This window comes from Phocoena phocoena, chromosome 1 (assembly GCF_963924675.1).
Source record: "Phocoena phocoena chromosome 1, mPhoPho1.1, whole genome shotgun sequence".
Lineage (NCBI taxonomy): Eukaryota > Metazoa > Chordata > Mammalia > Artiodactyla > Phocoenidae > Phocoena > Phocoena phocoena.
In genome coordinates this window covers 101,440,018-101,466,933 of record NC_089219.1, presented here as the reverse complement: position 1 = coordinate 101,466,933, position 26,916 = coordinate 101,440,018, and the positions used below count along the sequence as shown (strand labels likewise).

At 40.7% G+C, this 26,916-nt stretch overlaps 1 protein-coding gene across 2 annotated transcripts; it reads left to right on the top strand.

The window, feature by feature from the left end:
- Positions 1-5,462: 5,462 nt before the first annotated feature.
- Positions 5,463-25,845, top strand: AMPD1 (adenosine monophosphate deaminase 1). Of its 2 annotated transcripts, XM_065872061.1 has the most exons (16): positions 5,463-5,526; positions 6,804-6,815; positions 10,157-10,337; positions 11,637-11,802; positions 14,805-14,970; positions 17,848-18,067; positions 18,529-18,658; positions 19,688-19,882; positions 20,467-20,598; positions 21,362-21,525; positions 22,887-23,013; positions 23,197-23,360; positions 24,043-24,163; positions 24,829-25,002; positions 25,198-25,308; positions 25,668-25,845. In XM_065872061.1, the coding sequence occupies exons 1-16, from the start codon at positions 5,505-5,507 to the stop codon at positions 25,824-25,826; spliced, it is 2,244 nt and encodes a 747-aa protein (XP_065728133.1). In that variant the 5' UTR covers positions 5,463-5,504; the 3' UTR covers positions 25,827-25,845. The 2 variants fall into 2 exon arrangements, with proteins under 2 accessions (XP_065728133.1, XP_065728142.1); XM_065872070.1 differs by lacking the exon at positions 6,804-6,815 and having other exon boundaries at positions 5,505-5,526.
- Positions 25,846-26,916: the final 1,071 nt, after the last annotated feature.

Sequence of the window (26,916 nt, the reverse complement as noted above, 5' to 3'; positions counted from 1 at the left end):
TGTAGTGCTCTATAGTGATAGGGAAATTTATTCAAGAAGTTCGGCCATTTGTATGGATAAAGTCTTTCATGATCCAGTAGAGACTTGTGTGAGGTATCTAAAAATCTATACTACTAATCTAAACAGTTCTGAGAAGTGATCTACTCCTGTCCTCCATTATAGGATTGGCTGAAAACCATCTCTCGTCACTAGAAATAACCTTGTCTTGTTTTCTTCATAACACCCATTACTACCTAAAATTATTGTGTATTGCCCATTAGAATATAAGCAGAGGCCTTGTCTCTCTTGTTCACTAAATGGCATTGCTCAGGACAGTGTCTGGTTAGGTTTTCAAAAGTTGAGGCCACACAACTAGTAAGAGGAAGAAACAATTAGAACCGAGGTCTAGTTCACCTTAACCACGTAAACTTGGTCTTCTTAAGTGCCCAAGAAATATTTGTTGAAACAATGAATGAAGAGTTAGTGAATGTTTTCGAACTGAGAATATAAAGATCAAAGTTGTGTTTCAAGAAGATTTAGCCTGGCAGTATTTTGCAATATGGATTGGTGACAGGGAAAATAATTAGAATCTATTGCAATCATCTGAATTTGAAATAACTCATGACTTACCAGTTAGAATTACATTGGTTGCTAGTAGCTAAAAAACCCAGACTAATCAGTGGATAAAACAAATTTATTTTCTCATCTATTAAGAAGTCTGGAGGTGGGCAGTCCAGCGCTACTGTGGTGGCTTCAGGATACCATCAGGAACCCAGACCCTTTCTTTCTGCTCAGGCATTCTTCACATGTGGCTTTTGTCCTGCTTGTCACTTGTGTTACAACAATTGTTGATTTGCACTCAACCTACCCAGATATTTTCTTATTCCAGGCAGGAATAAGAAGAAGGGCAAAAGGCAAAACATATGCCAGCTGAGTTGGCCTCTTTTAAAAGAGCTTTTCCAGACATCCCGCCCAGCAATTCTGCTTCTATCCCATTGGGCAGACTGTCACATGGCCACTCTCACTGCAAAGAGGTCTAGCAAATATAGTTTTTTGGCTGAGCACATCGGTTAACATTTGTCAACATTAGTTAACTTTTGTTAATAAGAAAAAAGAGAAAATGAGTTTTGAATAGACAACTAGGGTATCTGTCACAAATAGAATGGGAAAAGTGGAGGGTAACATATAAAGGTTAAGAGTCATTTGAAGGAGAAGCTGATTTGTGGGGGGAAAATGTTTGGTTTGTATATATCAATTTGTAGATACCATTGGGAAATCCAGATGGAAATGTCACAAAAAAGAGTTCAAAAGGAACAAAAAATATTTTGGTTGAGTAACAACTTTGTAATGTGTTTCTAAGATTGTTGATTGAAAGGAGAGGATGGCCATAAAGCTAAGCCGTAAAATGTTCTCTTTTTGCAGACAAAGAGGCTTGTCCCAACTTTCAGTAGAAAATAGTAGTTAAAAGATCGTTCAGTCCATGCCCACAATTCTGTTCCAAATCTGAGGTTCCACACTGATGCTCCTATCTTTAATATATGCTGTTACAGTTCATAAATTCTGCTGAGTCTGGCTAAGTACTTTATTTACCTAACAGTAATTATCACAGACAGGTGTACCTTGGAGCTATTGCAGGTTTGGTTCCAGACCACCACAAGATAGTGAGTATCACATAAAGCAAGTCACACAACCTTTTTTGTTTCCCAGTGCATATAAAAGTTAAGTTTAGGGCTTCCCTGGTGGCGCAGTGGTTGAGAGTCCGCCTGCCGATGCAGGGGACGCGGGTTCGTGCCCCGGTCCGGGAGGATCCCACGTGCCGCGGAGCGGCTGGGCCCGTGGGCCATGGCCGCTGAGCCTGCGCGTCCGGAGCCTGTGCTCCGCGATGGGAGAGGCCACAATAGTGAGAGGCCCGCGTATCGCAAAAAAAAAAAAAAAGTTAAGTTTACATTATCCTGTGGTCTATTAAGTGTGCAGTAGCATTATATCTAAATAACAATGTACATATCTTAATTTTAAAATACTTTATTGTTAAAAAATGCTAACCATCATCTGAGCCTTCAGAGAGTCTTAATCTTCTTGCTGGTGGAGGGTCTTGCCTCGATGTTGATGGCTGCTGACGGATCAGGGTGGTGGCTGCTGAAAGCTGGGATGGCTGTGGCAATTTCTTAAAATAAGACAACAGTGAAGTTTCTGCCTCAATTGACTCTTCTTTTCCTGAACGATTTCTCTGTAGCATGCACCGCTGTTGATAGCATTTTACCCACAGTAGGACTTCTTTCAAAATGGGAGTCAATCCTCTCAAACCCTGCCACTGATTTATCAACTAGTTTTATGTAATATTCTAAATCCTTTGCTGTCATTTCAACCACCTTCACAAAATTTTCACCAGCAGTAGATTCCAGCTCAAGAAATCACCTTCTGGGAATTCCCCGGTGGTCCAGTGGTTAGGACTCGGCACTTTCACTGCCAGGGCCCAGGTTTGATCCCTGGTCGGGAAACTAAGATTCCGCAAGCTGTGTGGAGTGGCCAAAAAAAGAAAGAAAGAAAATAGAAACCACCTTCTTTGCTCATCCATATGAAGAAACTCATCCATTCAAGTTGTATCATGAGATTATTCAGTCACATCTTTAGGTTGCACTTCTAATTCTAGTTCTCTTGCTATTTCCACCACATCTGCAGTTACTTCCTCCACTGAAGTCTTGAACCCCTCAAAGTCATACATGAGAGTTGGAATCAACTTCTTCTAACCCCTGTTAATGTTGATATTTTGACCTCTTCCGATGAATCATGAGTGTTCTTAATGGCATCTAGAATGGTGAATACTTTCCAGAAGGTTTTCAATTTACTTCGCCCAGATCCATCAGAGGAATCACTATCTATGGCAACTGTAGCCTTAAGAAATTTATTTCTTAAAGAATAAGACTTGAAAGTCAAAATTACTCCTTGATCCTTGGGCTGCAGAATGGATATTGTATTAGCAGGCATGAAAACGACATAAATCTTCTTGTACATCTCTTATCAGACCTCTTGGGTGACCAGGTGCTTTGTCAATTGAGCAATAATATTTTGAAAAGAATTTTTCTTTTCTGAGTGGTAGGTCTCAATAGAGGGCTTAAAATATTCAGTAAATCATGTTGAAACAGATGTGCTGTCATCCAAGCTTTGTTTTTCCATTTATAGAGCATAGGCAGAGTAGATTTAGCTTAATTCTTAAGGGCCTTAGGATTTTTAGAATGCTAAATGAGCAATGGTTTCAACTTCAAGTCACCAGCTGAATTAACCCCTAAGAAGAGAGTCAGCCTGTCCTTTGAATCTTTGAAGCCAGGCATTGACTTCTCCTCTCTAGCTATGAAAGTCCTAGATGGCACCTCCTTCCAATGTAAGGATGCTTCATCTACATTGAAAATCCATTGTTTAGTGGAGCCACCTTCATTCATTACTTACATACATCATCTGGATAACTTGCAGCTTCTTCATCAGCACTTGCTGCTTCACCTTGCGCTTTTACGTTATGGAAATGGCTTCTTTCCTTAACCCTCATGAACCAGCCTCTGCTAGCTTCAAACTTTTCTTCTGCAGCTTCCTCATCAATCTCAGCCTCTGTAGAATTGAAGAGAGTTAGGGCCTTGCTCTGGATTAGGCTTTGGCTTGAAGGAATGTTGTGGCTGGTTTGATCTTCTCTCCAAACCACTGAAACTTTCTCCATATCATCAATGAAACTGATTTTCTTTCTTATCAATCATTCGTGTGTTCACTGGAGAAGCACCTTTAATTTCCTTCAAGAACGTTTCCTTTGTATTCACAGTTTGGCTGTTTGGTGCAAGAGGCCTGGCTTTTGGCCTATCTTGGCTTTCAACATGCCTTCTTCACGATGCTTAATCATTGCTAGTTTTTGATTTAAAGTGAAAGACATGAGACTCTTCCTTTCACTCGGACACTTTGAGGCCATTGTAGGGTTATTCAATGGCCTAATTTCAATATAACTGTGTCTCAGAGAATAGGGTGGCCCAAGGAGAAGCGGGGAGACAGGAACCAGTCAGTGGAGCAGTTAGAACACATACAACATTTATCGATTAAGTTCACTGTTTTATATGGGCATGCGTTCGTGGTGCCCCAAAACAATTATAATGGTAACATCAAAGATCACAGATCACAAATCACCATAACAAATATAATAATAATGAAAAAGTTTGGAATATTGTGAGAATTACCAAAATGTGACAGAGACACAGCGTAAGCAAATGCTGTTGGAAAAATGGTGACAGTAGACTTGCTCCTTGCAGGGTTGCCACGAACCTTCAATTTGTAAAAAACACAATATCTGCAAAGTGTGTTAAAGTTAAGCACAATAAAATTGAGGTCTTCCTGTATTTTGCTGTAACCAGGACTCTGTGTTATTGTGGAAGGAGCATGAGATTTTGGTCCAGAGAGACTTGGCTTTGCATTAACAATCAGAATGACTTTGGGCAAGGCACGTCTCTCCCCAGAGCCCCAGTTTTCTAATTTGGGAAGCAAGGGTAAGGTGCTCCTTGCCTTATAGAATTGTAAGCAGGGTCAAATAGATAATATTTGGAAAGTGCTCTGTGTACTATAAAATGTTATGCATGAGAAATACATTCTTTTTGTAACAATATATAGAGTGAGGGTCCCTGAGCACTCTAGATGGCAGTTGTGCTTCCACAAGATTTGAAGTAAATTTATGACTTAATTCATTAAATAAATTCTGTCAGGTGAATTTCTGCCAAGTCAGGAATATTTCTTAAGGTGTGTGTGTGTGTGTGTGTGTGCGTGCGTGTGTGTGTGTGTGTGTGTGTGTGTGTGTTGAGAGTTTGATGAATGTACCAGCATATTCTCCGACCACAGAAAGCTGTTCTCAGGACTGAAATCCTGAGGACCTTGACTTTCCAGAAGCATGGACGATTTCATTGTGTTTCACTAGGGTGGAAAATGGTCATCGGTGGTCCAGTCATACTAGAAAACTACACTTGAAGAGAATCCAATCCATAGGAAGATTTAGAAAGTATTGAAATGCAATTTCTGGCCCACCACAGATATCTTGTCTAAAATCCCAGGGTAAACACTGAAGGCTGGCTTCCCTGGTGGCGCAGTGGTTGAGAGTCCGCCTGCCGATGCAGGGGACACGCGTTCGTGCCCCGGTCCGGAGGGGTCCCACATGCCGTGGAGCGGCTGGGCCCGTGACCCATGGCTGCTGAGCCTGCGCGTCCGGAGCCTGTGCTCTGCAGCGGGAGAGGCCATAACGGTGAGAGGCCCGCGTACCGCAAAAAAAAAAAAAAAAAAAAAAAAAAACACTGAAGGCTTCACCTGTTTTTCACAGTCAGTGCCTAAAGCTATAAATAGGTCTAAAGCTCATCTGTCTCCTTTTAGCAGAGAAGGGTCAAATTACAGGGGCAAAGCAAAATAATAAAATGAATATCAGCGTGTTTTATACTGTCAGTCAGTCATCCCCACAGTCTCCTGTCTCTTCCTTTCTACTGTGCTATCCTAGAATCAAGGATCCCAGCACAATGCCTCTGTTGAAACTTCCAGGTAGGTGTGCAAAAGTGTTTGTAGAGTTCACTTCTTTTAATATGCAATCAATCCTTTAACTATCATGTCAGCTCGGGAATCCTTTGTTTAAGGTTCATAGTATTTTTAACTAATACATTTCAGGAAAAGACAAGGTTTCCAAGGGGATTTTGGTTCTTAGTTTTAGGAGGGAGGTAATTTTCTAAAACTGTATCATGTAGTAGCATCCTTGATGATCGCAGTAGAAAACGGTGTAAGATATTTATTATCTACTCTGCTAGTCTAAACAAAACCTGTGCTGCCACACTTGGGAGAAGGGTCCTATAAAATGTCTTTAGCTACACCATTAGCTGAAAATCATGAGAATAATGGCAACATTAATATTAATCTGTGTATTCTGATGGTTCACAATCCAGGTTTGTACACAGAGTAATTTTCAAAATAATAATTTGTCTTTTTCATTATAAAAGTAATACATTTCATGTGAAATAAAAAGAGACATTTCACTGAAAAATAAGAGTAATAAACACTCATTTAGAGAAACTGAGAAATTTAGAAAAGTAGTTATAAAAAAAAAACCCACAATCCTCAGCATCCAAAGATAACTTTTAACATGTTAGTGTTTTTCTTTCAAACTATTTTCTTTGAAAATTTAAAGAATTTTTTTTAAAAAACCACAGTTGAGATTATATTATACATGTGACTTTGTATCCTGCCCTTTTTCTGGCTTCACATTATAACTTAATCAGTTACCATGGCACTCCAAACTCTTCCTAAACATCATTTTAAATGCTGTATAATATTCCAATTTTCTTAACCAATCCCTTACGTTCCTTATGATTTTTTTAAGTATAAATGTGCTCTGACAATAATATTTGTACCTAAAGCTTTTTCCACGTTTAAGGATTCTTTCAGAATAGATTCTCAGAAATGGCTGTTTGGTAGGTGTTAATTGTTTACCAAAGAATCTGTTTTCGCTTACCTGCAATCAGCATTGTATGAGAGTTTCCATCCCTCTTGATCAGGTTTTTAAAAATCACATTTTACAAAGAGTACCTTTTTAAAATTATAAACATAAATTTAAAGAGACAAATTAGAAAGGAAAAGAAAACGAAGAGCTATATAATAACTATATTCCCAGGGTTTTCTATTGGCAGCAAATTGTAGAAAAATGGAAGAATGAGCTTTAATAACACATCCCACCACACCCCTTTCTTATACCAACCTACCTATTTCTATTCCAAAGCATTGATGAGTAGCCACATATATTTTATCTTGTTCTATTTTATTTCATACAGCTGAAGAAAAATGTGAGTATTTTGGGCTATTTTTCCTGCCATTTGCCAAAGTATCAATTTCTAAAAGATACTATTCTTTAATTCAGAAGCATGTGTATTTTTCAGCAGTGTTTATTAATGATACCATTAAAAGCCAACAAAGATTTATAATGACCATAGATCTCCCATAGCATAGCAAATGCACTCATGAATTTTCCTGCCTCCAAAAATCCCTTTTTTAAAGAAACCTCAGAGGACATTCATTTGATATTCTGACATAAAATAATCTTCTCCTTTAGACATTAGTTAAGGGGATCTACTGAGTCCTGCCGTAGTGAACCCTCCTCCAATGCAAAAAATTCCATGGTGAATTTTTGTGACCAGATAAAGTGAAACCCATTTTCGATAAAATTGTAACTTTTTATGTATGTTCCCCTCCAACTCAAATCAGACTTGTCCTTTGACGGACTGATAGTACTCATGGTGCCTCCGAGTTCCTCTATGAGATGCCATGTGGCAGATGAAAGATCTACAACCTGTCTTTCCTACACATTAATAAAGCACTGCTGAGAAATAAGCATGTTTTTCTGGGTCTGTTGGGTGAAGAAGCAAGCATGGTATTTCTTTTCTCAAGAGTTTTGCACTTCCCATGTTAATAATAATAATCCCCAACTTCTGCATAGTACTGTGTAGTTTTTAAAGTATTTCCTGTTCAATCTTTACAACAATTCTCTGAAGTTGACATTGTTATTATTAATATTCCTCTTTTATGATGATGAACACTGAAGCTCCTAGTGATTATATGGCTTTACCAAGGCCACCCAGCTGTCACAGACACTTTTTCTCACTCCTAGTCCAGTGTTCTTTCTGCTTCACCACTCTACTTCTTGTTTCTATTCTCTTATCTATTCTCTGTCTAAATGTGGATGTCCTAACCTCAAGACGTTGCCACTCAGATGCTCCATTATCTCAAACATGCTCAAAAAAGAACTCAGCAATTGTCTATACTAAACCTCAGGGAGTCATCTGTACTTTACTCCATGAATTAGGTTGTCACCAAATCTTATCTACTCACCTTTTGAAATGTCAGTTTCACTCTTTCCTCTCCCTAATCGCCACCACTCCCTGAAGTATTTTTGAAAGGCAAAGCTCTTGAATTAGGAATCAAATTTCAGCTGTAGTTACACGAAGCCAAAACAACTGGTTGATTCAGTGGAAGGAAATATCAACCATACAATTTTTTGTGATAATGTAAGCTACTTCTTGAGAGTAGAGTTTCTACTTTTCAACTGTCTATAGTGACTTAGGGAGGTACAACCTAGAAAAAACAATGTTTAAAAACATGAAACAGATAGATATGTGCAGTCCCACATAATGGATGCTTGTTTTGGAAGAGCCAGATCTCAAGCGAGTAGGATTTGGTTCCTGGGACTCCATTTCCATACTTTCCTTCCTGAGACCTCCAAGAGCATTGCCACAGACCCATCATGACAAGCCAGTTGCATAGTCATCTTCATTCTCCTCCTCCTCATCATCAGAGCCCACTGGCCTATTTCCATTTGCTACCCATGGTACATGAAGCCTCTTCTAATTTCTGCTTGTCATTCATCCTTTAGGTGCATGTGCTTGCCTGCGATGCTCAGGGAGGAATGATACTATTTCTGGGGAACAGTTGGCTGTGGGGTGGGGAGGCATTCTCAGGTCATCAAATGTATCTACTTAGTGTTTTGTTCGTTCCTTCATGGATCCTGGTGCTTGCCAAAAAACTAGGGATAGCATCCAAAGATGCTTGTCAGTTTCAGGAAGTGCTTGAGCTCAACGAGACAAATAGATGCACGAAGTTCAGCCAACGCATTGGGCTTCTCTGTTACTCTGCTGTGACAAGCCAGGTTTGAAAACTGGCTGACCTGACTGTTAGCGTTGGTGAAGTTATGAGTCAATTACTCTCATTTCCAATGTATGCTTCGGCCTATACTAAGCCATACCGTTTATCGTTTCCTTAATAACCCTAACCTAACCCCAAATACCAAATATCAGTCTGAGCAATGCTACCAAATTATGTCATTCAGTTTAATCTGGTGTTTTATTTTCCTTTAAAAAATTGCTCTAAAAAAGCATTTTCACATACATTATCTCACTTGATGTCACAACAGCCTTGTGAGTGAGGTTTGTAGGTATTAGTATTCCCATTTTATACATAAGGAAACTGAAACAGGAGAAGGTGAAGGAGTTGGTAAGTACAGAACAGTACTTGAATACAGTACACTTACCTAAATTGTAATTGAAAATGTGTCATTGTGGAGACTTGTATAGACATTGAAGGGGCAGCAGGAGCGAGGGGATCTATGTTTCTGCATGCAGTTTGCTTTGTCATCACATGAAGAATGTTTCTGTCTTCTGCTGTTGCTCCAAATATCCAGCTGTTTGCCATTCTCATTATTTGCTACCTGCTCTTTTCTGGAAATACCAAGAGACTTTTAGAAGTATTGGAGGTTATAACTACTCAGATGGAAACAGCTGGATGTCTGGAAAACACAATAGAACTTAACAGAAAAGCATATACTTGATGGCCATCACCACCCTATATGACAAAACTGGTTGTCTTGTATCCTAAGGATCTTGGGGTTGTTCATTGCCAGGCTAAAGGTCATCCTTCCACCCATTTTAAGAATGGAAAAATTAAGGCAAGTAAAAGTAAAATGGGCTGTCCAAAGGTCACTCATTATGGAAGGTCACATATCCACAAGAAATGGGACTCCCAACACTAGGCAGTAAATATTAGCGATTCCCCTCCCCCCCCCAACACCAGCACATCACCAAGTCATCAGGATTTGAAAAAAATGAGGTTGTGATGTGTGACAGAAACACAATATCTGTCTTATGCGGAAGAAAGGCCCTAAAGTACACACTTATTTCTCAGAACTATTTAGATCACTTATTCTGTTCAGGAAGAAGAACACCAAGGACCAACAACCCTATCCACATCTTTAAAAACGTCAGAAAAATTCCACCAACCTGATAGGAAGGACTATGCTGCATGGTTACTATGAAATCAAACTTAGCCCCGCCAGAAACAGGTGATCTTGGGTTAAGTGCTAGTCCTGCAAGAGCCCAATCCCATCTTTAGGACCCTCTAAAGTGTGCTGTAAGAATCTGACCCGTGATTCTGAGAATGGATTTCCAAGCTACCCACACAGAAACCCACTAAAGAGAGGATAGGCATGAAGCTCCATCATGTTTCCGGCACACTGGGCGGAGAGCAGGGGAGCCATGTACCCAGGGCAGTCCTTAGCACTGTGCCTTATGTGTAGCAGAAACTCTCGGATGACTTCTGAGAAAGTGCTTGAACACTAACACGTGAAAACGCCTTTTAGGTATTGATGATGCAACACGGAGCTTTGCTGAAAAAGTGTTTGCCTCTGAAGTCAAAGATGAGGGAGGCCATCATGAGATCTCCCCTTTTGATGTGGATGAGGTCTGTCCAATTTTGCACCATGAGATGTGCAAACACCTATTCCAGCTGGAGGCTCTGTCCACCCCCACAGGAGGCAGGAGGTAAGTGGTGTAAGTGGAATGTTTATTACGTTGGGACACAAGGAAGGGGAAATGTCAGGGCAGATGGTTCACTCTGAATGGTGATTCAACTTGGGGGAAAAACTCTGTCAGAGTTAAACCCACACCCCCCCAAACACACACAGTGAGTACACTAGGGCGAAGCGACGAGGACAAAAAAGAAGAAAACAGTGGCCTTCCTACCTTCATCCAATCTGCCTTTAGTTGAAGCATTCCTGTTCACCCAAGCAAGAGGACATGATCTACCACGTGATTGTTCCAAACCAAAGTGGGCTGATGGCTGCTTTTCCACACCATATAGAAACTGGAACTCAAGGGCCTCATCTTTGGACTCTGTACTTAGTCAGCCTTAGTGTCGTGCTGCCTGAGAGGAATCCTGCCCTTCAGCCAGTCTGACCTCCTCCAGGCCTCAGGGATACAGCTCTCCGTTTCTGCCCTCAGGCGCTGCCCATCCTATGCCTGTGATGTGTATCTACTGCCTTCCCTGAACAGATCCCTCTCCACAAAGTCCGCTTATTTTCCCTTCTTTGAACTACTCTAGTACTCACTACCTGTCACCAGGTGCCACAGTTTAGTTCTCAAACCTGTTATTGACCACTTACCTGGACCCCCCTCCTCAAAACACTCCCCTCCCCCAACCAGCTTCATGGGGAGGTCATTCTGCAGTCCTTCCCTTGGTTTTATCTCTTTAAGGAAATGACAACAATCCACCTTCTTTGGCATCCCCCATAGGACCTAACATAGGGCATGGGTCAAAGTAGAAACGGAATAAATACATGTTGATTTGAGGAAGTAATGTTGATCAAGCAACTTACAAGTTCCAGGTAGTGTGCTAAGCGTTTTATAAACATTAAATCTCACAGAAATCCTGAATGGTAGACATTATTACACCACTTTTTTAGAGAGAGAGACAGAAGCTCACAGAATTTAAGGGACATGCACCAAATGACACAGGTACTAACTGACATAGCCTGTGCTCACTGCAGCACCCAGACTTCCTGTTCTGCTGGGAGTGGGCCTCCTGTGCAGGACAGTGTCATGCTGAGAGTCTTCTAGTACATTCCCTAAGACCCACTCTTCCAAGGTATACGAGGACGAAGGGAACACTGCAACATGATACCCCTTTCCATAAGGTTGGATCCTGTTTCTGACACCCAGCCCACATTTAATTTTCACTCTTTTTCCTCACAATGAAATTGTATAGTGGAACATCAACTTATCACAATGAAACTCGCAATGAAGATAAAGTTAACTCTTTTTATTTTTCAATTTCAAACCGAGAAAAAAGCGTTCCTTTGGACAGAAGACCATTAGTTTGTCCGTTCCACAAAGTGAAACATCTTCCACCAAACTGTCCCACACTGATGAATACATTTCTTCGTCTCCCACCTACGAGACCGTGCCTGATTTTCAGAGAGTGCAGATCACAGGCGATTATTCCTCTGGGGTGAGTTGCTTCTTGCCCCTCACATGTAGCTGCTAGAAAGATACTCAGCTTGATTGTTTCAGCTTCTTTCCTTCCTCCCCTTCCTTTTGAAGAAGGTGTTAGCTCACCGGTCCTTTGCTATACTTCATTATCACACTTCAATACCAATATGCTGCAACTTTAAAAAAAAATTATTGAAGTATGATTGATATACAATGTTGTGTTAACTTCTACTGTACAGCAAAGTGATTCATTTTACATATATATATATTCTTTTTTATATTCTTTTCCATTATGGTTTATCACAGGATACTGAATATAGTTCCCTGTGCTATACAGTAGGACCTTGTTGTTTACGATACGCTATGACATATTTCCGTTTCGCTTTTATCATCTCACATAATTTCTCCTCCTTTATCTCATTTGCTTGCACATGCGAATACGCAGTAGAATGTGATGTGTGTGTTACAGAATACAGTGGACAGATTCTGGCAAAAGGACCAAAGAGAGTAGCAACTGAACTAGTCTCACTGAGGGCATCATAAAGCAGGAAAGGGAGCCTCAGGGAGGCCCGGGGGGCAGAGTGGGGAGGGGCTCTTGGGGAAAGATGGACCCAGAGCAGACCTAGAATGGAGAGAAGGGCTGCAGGTAGGATTAACCAATCAAAGAAAACAGATCAGGAGAAAGAGAGAGAAAAGAGGAAAGAAGAATGGAGAGAAAAGAAGATGAGAGAGGACTTCGCTGGCAGCGCAGTGATTAAGAGTCTGCCTGCCGATGCAGGGGACATGGGTTCGATCCCTGGTCCGGGAAGATCCCACATGCCCTGGAGCAACTAAGCCCGTGCACCACAACTACTGAGCCTGCGCTCTAGAGCCTGCAAGCCACAACTACTGAGCCCACGTGCCACAACAACTGAGGCCCGCGTGCCTAGAGCCTGTGCTCCGCAACAAAGAGAAGCTACTGAAATGAGAAGCCCGTGCACCGCAACGAAGAGTCGCCCCTGCTTGCCACATCTAGAGAAAGCCCGTGCGCAGCAACGAAGACCCAACGCAGCCAAAAGCAAATAAATAAATAAATTTATTTTTTTAAAAAAAGAAGAAGAAGAAGATGAGCGAGAGGTCAGAACATTCTAATGCAGCTGCTGTTTTTCGACCAACTGTCCTTTCCAATTTCATAGCTGATGCTTACACAGTAGATTATTGCTTGGAACAGATTCTGGTATGCCACAGGGATAGTAAACTCAAGTTGCAAACAACTTGACCTGCTTGTCCTCTCCAGAACAGTTGGTCAATAAATAAATCTCTGCCACACGGACTTGCAAAATCAACATCATATTGGTGAAACTGCTGTTTAGCCATTGGTCTGTGCTCCAAATATAGTTTTAATGACCGGTCCTAAACCCTCTTCTCATGTAACTGACCCACTTAGGGTCAGTCCCAAGATATTTAAAAATGACAGAGCAATGAAATGGACACTATTCTTGTTTATTCGTTTTCTGCCTGGTAACATGTGTGCTCTACAAATGGCAGGGATTTTAGATGCTAAATAACTGAAACGAAATGTTTAATAGCAACGTGGAAAACAAAGTTTGGAGAAGGCCAGAGTTCAAGAAAACCACAAATATTAAGTGACAAACTTGATCCTTATGTGCTTGGTGGAAATGAAAAGAGGAATAAAAAGAAAGAAGATGAGAGGAAGGACAAGGCTCACAGAAGTCAGGGATTAGCTTCTCCTCCTATAAAAGCTGGAGGGCACCTGAAACCTTGGTCTGGAGTCTTTTTCTTTCTTTTTTCTTTTGTCTTTTTTTTAACGTCTTTATTGGAGTATAATTGCTTTGAAGAACCAAGTATGTGGCTACACCGGGTAGCTGAAGGTGGCTGAGCTGCTGAGTTACACTCCACCTAGTTGTGGCCTGTACCTGAATCAGTCTTTGCCTTTATAACTGAACAGAGAGGTAAAGGGGGAATTAGGGCTAAGTTCCCAAGGCCATTCATCCCAGATAACAAATTCATTGTAATCAGTCCTTATTGAGCACATACTCTGTGCCAGGCACTGTGTGCTTAAGTGCTGAGGACGAGAAGGTGGATAAGATCCAGCTCTTGTCCTCAAGGAGCTTTAGATGGCTGGCCCATTAGGTAGCAAAGGAACAAGCATGCTATTGGAAGCAGACCCCCAGACCTAGCACCTGTGCCAGACTCTCTTGGTCAAGGTCAGCAAGTCATTAAAAAGAGTTCAACTGTTTAGGATTAATATCTGGACTTCAAACCATTGGGAACAAGCTTACATTGGTCCCAGAAAGTCTTTGGGTTCTGATGATGAGCATGCAATGATTTAGAGTTATAACTGTGGGCATGTCAAGCCTAGCCAGGAGTTGGGGATGGGGGTCAGGGAAATAGACCAGTTTTAGGAAATTTCCAGCAGTTCTAAGAAAATTTTACTCTATAATCTCTGTTTTTAGTCCCAGATAAAATTCTGTTCAAAACCATCCCAAAGAATGACTTCTCACAGGATGATATTCTGATCCGTCTCTAGCTACAGAAAGTAGTGCATGGGTGACAGGGTTTGAGGGAAGTGTGACACTTTACTCCTTCCCCAATTTTTCCCACACTGACCAGCAGGTGATCTGAGTTCTCAAATTACACCAACATTGTCTTTCAGTTGAGATGTTGTCTTCAGAAGCCCATACTTAAAATGTTCTTTTGTTACCTGGAGAAAGTATTGTCCATGTTAGAATGGGTCCTTTTAATCATATTTGTTAGATAATCACTGCTATCTAGCGAAAACCAAAAACAAATATGGGACTGTAAGGAAAGACTCATAGGACAGACACGTTTTGCCAAGAATGGAAGAGCGATTAAAACCTCAGGGCCTGCTCCTTGAGGGAGACCCAGGGCCCAAGTTGAGTGAGAAGTAGGAGCGGCTCAGCAGGGGCTGTGACACCCAGGAGAGCTGGGAGGTGCCAATGACAAGCTTTACCCACTTCTCCAGTTTTCACAGGAGCTACTCTGAAATTTTCTTGGTAGGTTACGGTTGAAGATTTCGAAATGGTTTGCAAAGGTCTTTATCGGGCATTGTGTATACGGGAGAAATATATGCAGAAGTCGTTTCAGAGGTTTCCAAAAACCCCTTCCCAGTACATGAGGAACATTGAGGGTGAGGCTTGGGTAGCAAATGAGAGCTTCTATCCAGGTAAGTAATTTTCTTATATAATGTCTGGAATATAGCTTTAGGTTTAACTACTAACTGTTAAAAGTGCCCCATGATTATAAGTAACCCAGTTTTAAGATATCATAGTCATCTTTGGCTCCATTCTCTCTCCCGCCCAAGTGCCCAATCACTTGATTCAGTCTGTACAATATCTCTCAGAACCTCCTCTCTTCACCATTCCTCAAGCTCTAATTTAGGTGCATATTTCTCTTTGTCCAGATCATTGCAATAGCTTCCTAACTATTCTGTTAAATTCTAATCTCACTTCCTTTCAGTTCATCCTCACTTTGGTACCAGTTATTATAAAACAGATCTGAGCACATCCTTCTCCTGACAAAAACCTTTAACTACGCCCCCTACAAAATTAAGTCCAGTCTTGAGCCTGGCATTCAAGGCCTACCACCATCTAGCCTTCTAACTATGTTTTATTTATCTGCTATTTATTTATTTTTGGACTTGCACACTCAATCTACTTATAAACCTACCTCCTTTACTCCACCTTTGAACTCTTTGTCCTGGTTGGAAGCGTATCCTCTTGTCCATTTAGTTCAGCACATTCCTGCCCCTGTACTGTTGCCATGCCATTCCCTGTGCTGCATTGCCCTTCCTTTCACTTTTTTACTATATGTCCAAATGTCCAGATCTGGTCTCATCCTTCAAGGTGCAGCCCAACCATTATCATTTCCTTCCTTCCTCTGACCTCTGTATAAAAGTAAACTACAGGTTTTGACTTTCCATAGCACTTTATTTACATATCTCATTTTTACTTTCTTTCTTATATAGTACATATTTTAAAACAATCAGATTTTAATAATTTCTATTGTATACCTGTATCATAATTTATTTAATCAATTCCTATATTTAGGCGTTTAGATTTCTGACTTTTAAAAGTTTCTCTCCAGGGCTTCCCTGGTGGCGCAGTGGTTGAGAGTCCGCCAGCCGATGCAGGGCACATCTTCCTGTTAAGAGCATTTTATTAACTTTTGAGATAACTGCGTAGAAATAAAAGTAAAACTACCGTTAAAATGTAGAGTTTGGGCCTTTTCCTTATTTAAACCAAGCTTCTCTATCAGTCTTAATTTAGAGTGGTTATTTTTTAATAGACAATTTTTTGGAGCAGTTTTAGGTTTTAGGGGGGTGGTGTGATGAATTGGGAGATTGGGATTGACATATATACACAAATATGTATTAAATGGTTAACTAATAAGAATCTGCTGTATAGGGCTTCCCTGGTGGTGCAGTGGTTAAGAATCCGCCTGCCAATAGAGGGAACATGGGTTCGAGCCCTGGTCCGGGAGGATCCCAGATGCCGCGGAGCAACTAAGCCCGGGCACAGCAACTGCTGAGCCTGTGCCCTAGAGCCCGCGAGCCACAACTACTGAGCCCACGTACCACAACTACTGAAGCCCGCGTGCCTACAGCCCGTGCTCCGCAACAAAGCAAAGCCACCACAGTGAGAAGCCCGCGCACCGCAAGGAAGAGGAGCCTCCGCTCGCCGCAGCTAGAGAAAGCCCACGTGCGGCAGCGAAGACCCAACGCAGCCAAAAATAAATAAATAAATTTACTAAGAAACATATATATATATATATATATATATATATATATATATAAGAACTGCTGTATAAATTTTGATGACAAAAAAAAAAAAGAAAGAAAAAAGAAAATTTTGGCACATTTTCTATCCAAAACTGAGATAAGGAACACGAAAGAAGTGAGACAGTACGTTGCTATGTCAAATATAAACTTTCGAGTCCCTACTCTTAAATATACTAGAGAGATAAAGTATAATTTAGGAGAAACAAAGGCAAGTCATCCTAAATGTCAATACTATAGAAGATGAACAAACCAATGTTATGAGTTACCAAACTGGAACATGTTTACTAGGATTTTAATATTAAAAGGAATTAAAGAGAAGCTCTAGAACTGGACATTTTTAACAACATAACAATTTGATAGTTCAAAAACGTTAAATAGCTGCCTCCCCTGAATTTCAATTCTAGAAGTCTAATCCTAAAGATATAGAGCAATTGTACAAAAATGTCTTAATAAAGATGTTTATTGTAACCTTGTTGGAAATAAACTTTTTTTTTTTTTGCGGTACGCAGGCCTCTCACTGCTGTGGCCTCTCCCACTGCGGAGCACAGGCTCCGAACGCGTAGGCCCAGCGGCCATGGCTCACGGGTCCAGCCACTCTGCGGCATGTGGGATCTTCCCCGCACCAGGGCTCGAACCCATGTTCCCTCTATTGGCAGGCGGATTCTTAACCACTGCACCACCAGGGAAGCCCTATACAGCAGATTCTTATTAGTTAACCATTTAATACATATTTGTGTATATATGTCAATCCCAATCTCCCAATTCATCACACCACCCCCCTAAAACCTAAAACTGCTCCAAAAAATTGTCTATTAAAAAATAACCACTCTAAATTAAGACTGAGAGAGAAGCTTGGTTTAACTAAGGAAAAGGCCCAAACTCTACATTTTAACGGTAGTTTTACTTTTATTTCTACGCAGTTATCTCAAATGTTAATAAAATGCTCTTAACAGGAAGACTTTAACAACTTTAATAAATAATGAAAATGGTTTGTAAGTCGTATTGCAATTATATAAACAGCAATTCTGAAGAACTTGAAAGTCATTCTTACACTAGATAAAATGTTATAGTTATTTTATACTACTAATTTAGTCACCTTTGGGAAATAATGTAAAAATAAACTTTAGCTTAGCTCTGGATAATTACAACTTATGACATACAGAATTCCATACAAATGAGATCTTACAGTATTTAACTTTGGTTATTTTTATGTGGTCATTCATTCTATGTGCTGATATATTATTGTGTGTTTTATTGAAAAAGTCTTTACCCCTCCCATGAAGAAGAGAGAAGACCCCTTCCGAACAGATAACCTCCCGGAAAACCTCGGTTATCACCTCAAAATGAAGGACGGTGTGGTTTACATCTATCCTAATGAAGAAGCAGCCAGCAAAGAGGAGCCTAAGCCACTTCCTTACCCAAATCTGGACACCTTCTTAGATGATATGAATTTTTTACTTGCATTAATTGCTCGAGGACCCGTGTAAGTGTTAAGACCTAAACTACTGCTACTATTACTACTACTGACAGTAAGACTACGTATTAATTAATTGCTTACAAGGTTCAAACACTATGTTAAAACCTTCATGTGCATTGTTTCTTTTTCTCCTCACAATCGTTCTATGAGGTGGGTATTTTTATAACTCCCGATTTACACGCTGAGACTTTGACGAGTTAAGTGATTTGCCCAAAGTCACACAGGTGGCTGAGACAGGCTTTGAGCCCCAATCCTCCCTCATTATTATTTGTGTACAATTTTGATGAAAAGATTAAGTCCTTGGAGCCCAATACTTTTCAAGTTAGATTAATGCAGAGTAAGCCAGTTCCATTTGGAAACAAACATAATAGTTTTCTACAGGTTATAAGGGTCCTGATGGTTTTGAAATTGTGACTGTTTTCCTTAGATGTCTGGAACTTTTTACAATCATGATTTAATTTTCACAGTAAGACCTATACCCACCGGCGCCTGAAGTTCCTCTCCTCCAAGTTCCAGGTCCATCAGATGCTCAATGAGATGGATGAGTTGAAGGAGCTGAAGAGCAACCCCCACCGGGATTTTTACAACTGCAGGAAGGTAAACATATTCGGTGCTCAGGGATCATTCCTGGACAAAAACATTAATCCACTTATTTCTTGAACAGAACAAGAAAGATACTGTTTTTCTGATTCATGTAAGATTTCTGCAGGTTCAGTAGAACTTCATGAAAGGAGATAGATGAGTCTAAAAGATTAAAATGCCTTTTCTACTGTTTTCTGCATAGAAAGGTTTATCACATTATTGCCATAAAAAATTATAGTTATCATCAACAACAAAAATAATAAAAACGAATAGAACCTCAAAAACCACTATTCTAGGATTTGAAAGGTCTTCACTCTAGTCCTCTTTCTTCTACTTCCTGACTGTAAGACATTGCGGGGGAAGTGATTAAATATTTCTGAGTTTCAGTTTCCTCATTTGTAACACTGAGAAATATATCTGCTCAATCTAGCTCATAAGAGGATTGTGAATAGCAAATGGAAAACTAATCAACTAGAAACACTTCCAAGATGTGTTCTGACCACTTAAATGATTGCAAGGAAGTGGGAGTAGGAAATATATGAGCAGAGGTTTGGGACCAATCCCTGGCTCAGCCACCTGTATAACCTTGGGCAAGTTACTTAATCTATCAAAACTTCCGCTTATAAAATTGTACTCATAAAAATACCTAACTCATAAGTGCCATCACTGTGCCATGGCTTCATCATTTCAACCTTTCTCCCTTTGGGGCTGAAAGCTGTAGCAGCTGCTTCACTTCCAGCTGTGTCTCATGGGTGGAGAATTGTCCCCAAGACTTTTGTGTGGATCAAATGTAGGAAGTAAATTTGACGCACAGATATCCAGGAGAAGCAGGCAATATTACTGTATCCAGCCTAACCTTTCACATCCTCACAAGGGCACAAAAAGGTACTATGGGTTCATTCTTTGCTTGGTCACCTCCACCAGCTGCCAGGTCACACCCCTATCATATACTCCTTTCTCCCATCACAGTGGGATTGGCAGGCACCACAGAGAAGCATAACTCAAGCTGATTGTTGGTTTTTCTTTGTCTGAATGTACACACAGGTTGATACCCATATCCATGCAGCCGCTTGCATGAACCAGAAACATCTACTGCGCTTTATTAAGAAATCTTACCAAGTTGATGCTGACAGAGTGGTCTATAGCACCAAGGAGAAAAATCTGACCCTAAAGGAACTTTTTGCTAAATTAAGAATGCATCCCTACGACCTGACTGTTGATTCTCTGGATGTTCATGCTGTAGGTTGAAAAGATAATGTCAGTTTCATCTAATACTCAGAACCCCACACGCCTTTCCCCTACAAACTCTCCCTTCTCAGAGAACGCTAAACTACGTGGGCTTACCATGCTAACTGAAAGAACCCATGGACAATTTTGAGGTTCTCTCATTGTCAGCTGTATTGGATTCCATTCTTGGAGCCCAAGCCCTTCTCCTGTTTTGTTTTTTGTTTTTTTTTAATAAATTTGTTTTATTTATTTTATTCTTGGCTGTGTTGGGTCTTCGTTGCTGTGCATGGGCTTTCTCTAGTTGTGATGAGCTGGGGCTACTCTTCATTGTGGTGCGCATGCTTCTCATTGTGGTGGCTTCTCTTGTTGTGGAGATGGGCTCTAGGCACAGGCTTTAGTAGTTGCAGCACGCAGGCTCAGTAGTTGTGGCTCGTGGGCTCTAGAGCACAGCCTCAGTAGTTGTGGCGCACTGGCTTAGTTGCTCTGCGCCAAGCCCTTCTCCTGTTACCAGGCCACTGTTCCTTGTGGCCATTCCCTAACTCTGTGTTCAGGCAGCTCTGATAAAGATATACTTGTGCTCCTGTTTCCTGATGCAGGGACGTCAGACTTTCCAGCGTTTTGATAAGTTCAATGACAAATACAATCCTGTAGGAGCAAGTGAGCTACGGGACATCTACCTGAAGACAGACAATTACATTAATGGGGAATATTTTGCCACTATCATCAAGGTGAGGAGAAATCAACCAGATCTATGGTACCTGGCCTGGTTCTTGAGGAGGGGGAAGAAGAGAGGGAGGGAAGGAAGGAGAAAAGAGGGAAGGAAGGAAGGAGGGAAGAAGAAAGGGAGCGAGGGAAGAAGGAGAGAGGGAAAAAAGGAAAGAGAAAAGAGGGAAGGAAGGAAGGAAAGAAGGGAGGGAGGGAGGGAGGAAGGGTGCTATCCCTGGGGTCAGGCAATACACAAATTAATGTGATAATTTCTTCTGAAACATTCACTGTAATGATTTTCAAAGACCTTGATTCCTAGGACAGAGACCCTAAGGGTGTGGATTTGGGATTAAGGACCTGGCTCTTCCAGGCTTTTGGAGTTGTAAGTTCAGGAAGAATTAGGATCAGAATCCATCCTGATCTTCATGACACCTGAACATTAGGAGGCAGGAATGACAGGTGCAGTTGGGAGATGTGTGTTTGGGGAGATAGGGGGCATATGAAAAGCTGAATTTCTTTTGCAGCAGTGCCTTGGGATTTCATTATCTTTAGTCTGACTCTTTTTCTCTCTAGACTCCATTACATCCTTTCAGTCTTTTAGCCCGACTAGCTCCCCCTCACCTCTCAGGCTCCTTACATCTTAACCTTGATAGTTTTCCTCTGACTGCCTTTCACATTTCCTCTGTTCTTCTTAGTACCCATCTCCTCTCCCTAGACCCCACAGGTTTAGACCCCTGAGGGACCCGTGGGAATTCCTGGCTTTGGACTCCTCTCTTGGCTTTGCAGGAGGTAGGTGCAGACTTGGTGGACGCCAAGTACCAGCACACTGAGCCCCGCCTGTCTATCTACGGCCGCAGTCCTGATGAGTGGAGCAAACTCTCCACCTGGTTCGTCCGAAACCACATCTACTGCCCCAACATGACATGGATGATCCAGGTCCCCAGGATCTAGTATGTACCCACCCACTGGAAACCCTGAAGCCTGCCTTCCTCCCACCTGCCTCACCTCCTCCACACCAACAAGGAATGTACATCACATCTGGACAGAAATAAGCTTTGTTAAACAGCACTCAGTACTGGGGCCCGGGTGCCTGTTTTTGTCCCTTCTGGGTTTAGCACTCTTGATGACAGACAGGAGTTAGGAAGATCATTTCAGTTCAGTTTTCTAACCAGGTTTTTTGGTTTTGTTTTGTAAAACAGGGGACTTTATGCAGATCACAAAATAACTTCTTGAGAATGATTAAGACTTAAGATAAGAACTATATATATTTTACTATACATTTTCTTTCTCTTGGTCTTCCTCTCTGTGTCCAGTTCACTCTTTCCCATGAGCATCTGTACTGGGGTGTACCTTTCTTGTATCAGAACCTCTACCACTGTCTGTCGATTGTCTCATCTACAAGTGCTCAAGTTCTCCATAATTAATGAGTATTTATCAATGGTATTATCACCTGCTAATTACTCATTGCCCTCAGGGATGTTCATATCATTGATCTTTTATCTAACTTAAGTGTTTATATATTGTCTAGCCACCTACCTCCATGCTGTGTGTGCCCTGTGACAACGCAAGAGTTTTATCCTGTCTCTTTAGCCAAAAAAAAAAAGTAGCTTTTTGACTGGAGTAAAACATCCTGTCTAATATCATTAAGGAAGAGATATTAAAGCATTAGAGTGTGGTGGTTAGAAGCATGGGCCCTGGCTCTGGACTGGCTATGCTTGAATCCTGGCTCTACTAGCTGTGTGACCTTGGCAAGTTGCGTGACCTCTCTGTGCCTTAGTTTCATCATCTTTAAAATGGGGTCATAATGGTACCTAATTTATTGTGTTTTATGAGGATTAAATTAGCTAATACTTCTGGCCACTTAAAAGAGTGGATGGCATATATTGAGTGCTATATAAGAATTTGCTAGATTGCCCCCTGGCCACAGCATATCATTGGTGTTCTTGATAACTGTTTCACGCTCACGATACCACACACGTAAAAATCATTGAACCTTTCATGACAGAGTTCCCATACTCTTCATTTTCTATCTGGACTTAGCTGTGAACGTTTAGTTTTCTCACCACAGAGGATTTGTAGAAGATATAGGGGCATGTGGTCCAGCAAGAAATTTATACCTCCTATGCCAAACCCAAACTGAATCCTTCTTTATGGGTAACCAAGAAGAATGTACCAGAGTGGACCTAGGATGGAGACACTAGGTCTTCTTCTGAACATGGCATTTAGTCCTTTGCTTGCCTTTGGTCCTTTGCTTTGAACTATCAGTCCAAAAAATATTTTCCTCCTAAATTCTCTTCATTCCTGCCTCTAGTGATGTGTTCCGATCTAAGAATTTCCTTCCACACTTCGGAAAGATGCTGGAGAATATTTTCATGCCAGTGTTTGAGGCCACCATCAACCCCCAGGCTCACCCAGACCTCAGTGTCTTCCTCAAGCATGTAAGCATGGCCCTGAAAGCCTTCCTACGGCTGCACATGAACCAGCCCGCCTACCTAACCATGATTAATTCTTGATGCTTATCTCTGACATTTGGTCCTTGCCTTTGGAAGCTGAAAGTTTGTCTGAGGGCCGGGACCCTGCCTTCAGACTGAACCCAGTACGTGGCTCACTCTTCCTGACAGATTACTGGCTTCGACAGTGTGGATGATGAGTCCAAACACAGCGGCCACATGTTCTCCTCCAAGAGCCCTAAGCCCCAGGAGTGGACCATGGAAAAGAATCCATCTTACACTTACTACGCCTACTATATGTACGCAAACATCACGGTGCTCAATAGCCTGAGAAAGTAAGTAGATGAGAACTGGAGCTAGAAGGAGATTCTATTTAGCACACCTCTTTCCTCATACATTGGCACCCTAGGTGGTTGAGGGCCTACGCTGCTGGGATGCTGCCCGCTGGCCCAGAGCAGAAATTTCTTTCCCTTGTCTTTTTCTTCGGTTTCTTTATTTATTTAGGGGCAGGAATGGACAGTTTGGAGCCTTCAGTAACTTTCACAGTTCCTTTTCTTTGGAAGTTTAGGAATTTACACTAATCACTGTACAATTTACTATAAAATTCCATACATTTTACCTTTCTTGATATATCTGGGTAAGGAATAAATAAATAGACTATCATAATGGGGTTTTCTGGAAATGTTTCCCCGCTAAAGTGTGAGTAGGAGAAACAACGACATGGTGATATTGGTAAACGTTGGGTGGAAACTGAAGATGTTTCTGTTCAGGTAATCAAAACTTCCCTCCATACCCTCATATCCTATGTTGTCTCTTTTTTCAAAAAGCCTGTGTTTGGGAAGAATTAAGATTATGATTTGGAATTGTCAGTTTTGCTGAATACTTTGGATACCCCACTCCCTTTCAGAGTGTTCTGGTGTTTCCTACCAGATTTTCTTATAAATCGCTCTATGCCCAGCATTGTTGCCAGGTCCCAGTCAGTCACCTGTGATTGCTATAGTAGCTCCGTTTCCCTAGGGAACGAGGCATGAATACGTTTCTGTTCCGCCCTCACTGTGGGGAAGCTGGAGCTCTCACCCATCTCATGACAGCATTCATGACAGCGGATAATATCTCTCATGGCCTGAATTTAAAAAAGGTGAGTTGGAAGCTCTCTTCTCAATATTAACTTTTATATTGGAGCTAGAGGAACAGCATTTTTTTCCCTTATCATTCTGTCACAAGTCATGATCAACACTGGAATCAAATTAAAGTAGAGCAAAAAAGATTTTTGAGATTATTTAGTGCATCTCATTTTACAGAGGCCCGGAGAAGTTAAAGGAAGTTGCTCAAGATTACCTAGATAGTTGGTGAGGGAGGAGTTAATGGAGGTCGCCTGACTTGCACTTTAGAACTCTGACAAGGGATAAATCAGAGGCAGTTTGGCTTACCTGAAACTGGTTTTCACCAGATTTCATGTTATAGCATGTTTTAAAATGCCTCTGGTGTGAGTCAGAACTTTCTTGTAGAGAAAAAAAATGTTTCAAGGTGAAATCTTTTGCCTAAGATGGGCCATCTAACTTAGACAATTAAAACACAAACAACTGGGTTTGACGCAATGCTTCTGAAAATTGATCCCAAATAAATTTCTTCTAAATAGTATTTACATTTAAAAGCTATTATTCTTCTTTACAAGGGGATTTAAAGAATAGGTGATAATTTTGTTGAAAGGTAAAACTTGAGGTAACCAGAAAGTTTTAACTTTTCTAGTTTGTATCCCTTTTTCAACATGAAAAAAAAATTTTTTTCACTCTTCCTTTACAGAGTCCTGTGTTACAGTATTTGTTTTTCTTAGCCCAGATTCCCATCGCTATGTCGCCATTAAGTAACAACAGCTTATTTCTGGAATATGCCAAAAATCCGTTTTTAGATTTCTTCCAGAAAGGGCTAATGATCTCACTGTCTACAGATGACCCGATGCAATTCCACTTCACCAAGGTACACATATGGAATTTTGAGTAATACAAGTATAATTTTGCTGAAATATTGTTTACCACCCAGAATTTTAAAGTCAAATCAAGATATTTCATTATTCTTTTTGTGCAGGATGTGGGTTATTTCTTTTAATGCATTCCTTTTTCTTCCTTTCTTCTTTTTTTTTTTTTTTGGCCTCATTTAAATAAATAACCCAAGGAGCCCCTAATGGAAGAATATGCCATTGCTGCACAAGTCTTCAAGTTGAGTACCTGTGATATGTGTGAAGTGGCAAGAAACAGTGTTCTGCAATGTGGAATTTCTCATGAGGTAGACCTGCCCTTGACTGGCTCTCCTTCTGAGTTTAGAATTTGGCAACTTGAATATTGAAAAATTAGTTGGGGAAACATGTTGAAAAATTATTTCACAAATCATGTGCAATTACTATGGACAGGGACTAGAAAAAATTATTCTGTCTCTCTGGCCATGCTTTTTGGGCAAGGGAAATAAAATATAATTGATTTCTCAGCAGACCGTGCACATTGAGGTACTGGATGAGTGCTTTTAATGGTTTATTGTTTTCCTCTTGCATAGCTAACATAAGGAAGGAATCTTGGTGGAGGATGTAATTATTGTCTATATCAGGGTAAAAAGAGACAACAATCATTCTGTTTCCTGTTCTCTTATAGGAGAAAGCAAAGTTTCTGGGCGACAATTACCTTGAAGAAGGTCCTACTGGAAATGATATCCGAAAGACAAATGTGGCCCAAATCCGCATGGCCTATCGCTACGAAACCTGGTGTTATGAACTTAATTTAATTGCTGAAGGCATTAAATCAGGAGAATAAAACAAATAAACCAAATAATAATATGGGTGAGATTTTCATTGTAGAGTGTGAATAACAATAGTTACCAGTTATTGAATCCCTACTACAAGCCAAAGATTGTATTAGATATTGTTCCATTGACATTATTTCATTTAATGTTTTGCACAATTTTATAGGTATTATTACCTCCATTTTGGGGAAGATGAGTAAACTGAGGTTGGTGAAGTTAATAACCTGAACAATTGTACAACACAGAGAATATAGCCAATTTGTAATAATAACTGTAAATGGAATATAACCTTTAAAAATTAGGAATCACTATGCTGTACACCTGTAACATATAGTAGTGTACATCAACTATACCTTAATTAAAAAAAGAAATGACCTTTGATAAAAAAAAATAAGCTGCATAAGGATGCACCTAGTGAGAGGTAGCAATGGGGACCTGGGTTTTTCTGACTCTTGAGTGTCCGTGACTTCCAGGCAAAACGGTTATTAAGGCAGGGCAAAAATACAAGGAAATGATGGGACTTCCCTTGTGATCCAGTGGTTAAGACTCTGCACTCCCAATGCAGGGGGCCCAGGTGCAATCTCTGGTCAAGGAACTAGATCCTGCATGCCACAATTAAAATATCCTGTTTGCCGCAACTAAGACCCGGCGCAGCCAAATAAATAAATAAATATTTAAAAAAACAAAAACAAGCAAATGATTTGATATAGGGAGAATGTAGGCTTTTGGTTTATAGAATGAAACTTGCTATAGGCACTTAGACTTCTGAAAAGTCCTTTTGACAGGATACATCTGAAGGGTGGCTTTCTTAGACAAAAACAGAACAGGTGTACCCCAAGATAGAAAATCTGTAATTATGAGTTATTATACTTATGGAGAATTTATCTTATGAAAGGATTCTTAGTTTTAAGGATATAATTGACAATAAAGTTAGAGTCAGCTGGAGTGGTACGTGTTAAACGATTTCACTTACCAAAATAAGATACACGTGTAACTTTTTAGAAACATTCCTGTTACTCAAGGTCAGGTGGAATTCAATCCAATTAGCCAGACCATACTTCTATACATATACAGTTGTGTTGCCATCTAGTGGTTGGGCTG

Bases quoted from the DNA above. Each gene is read 5' to 3' on its own strand.
- AMPD1 (XM_065872061.1), top strand. From the start codon at position 5,505: ATGCCTCTGTTGAAACTTCCAG. The intron at 11,803-14,804 runs GTGAGTTGCTTC...TTTTCTTGGTAG, and splicing joins CAGGCGATTATTCCTCTGGG to GTTACGGTTGAAGATTTCGA. The intron at 23,361-24,042 runs GTAAGTAGATGA...CCGTTTCCCTAG, and splicing joins GTGCTCAATAGCCTGAGAAA to GGAACGAGGCATGAATACGT.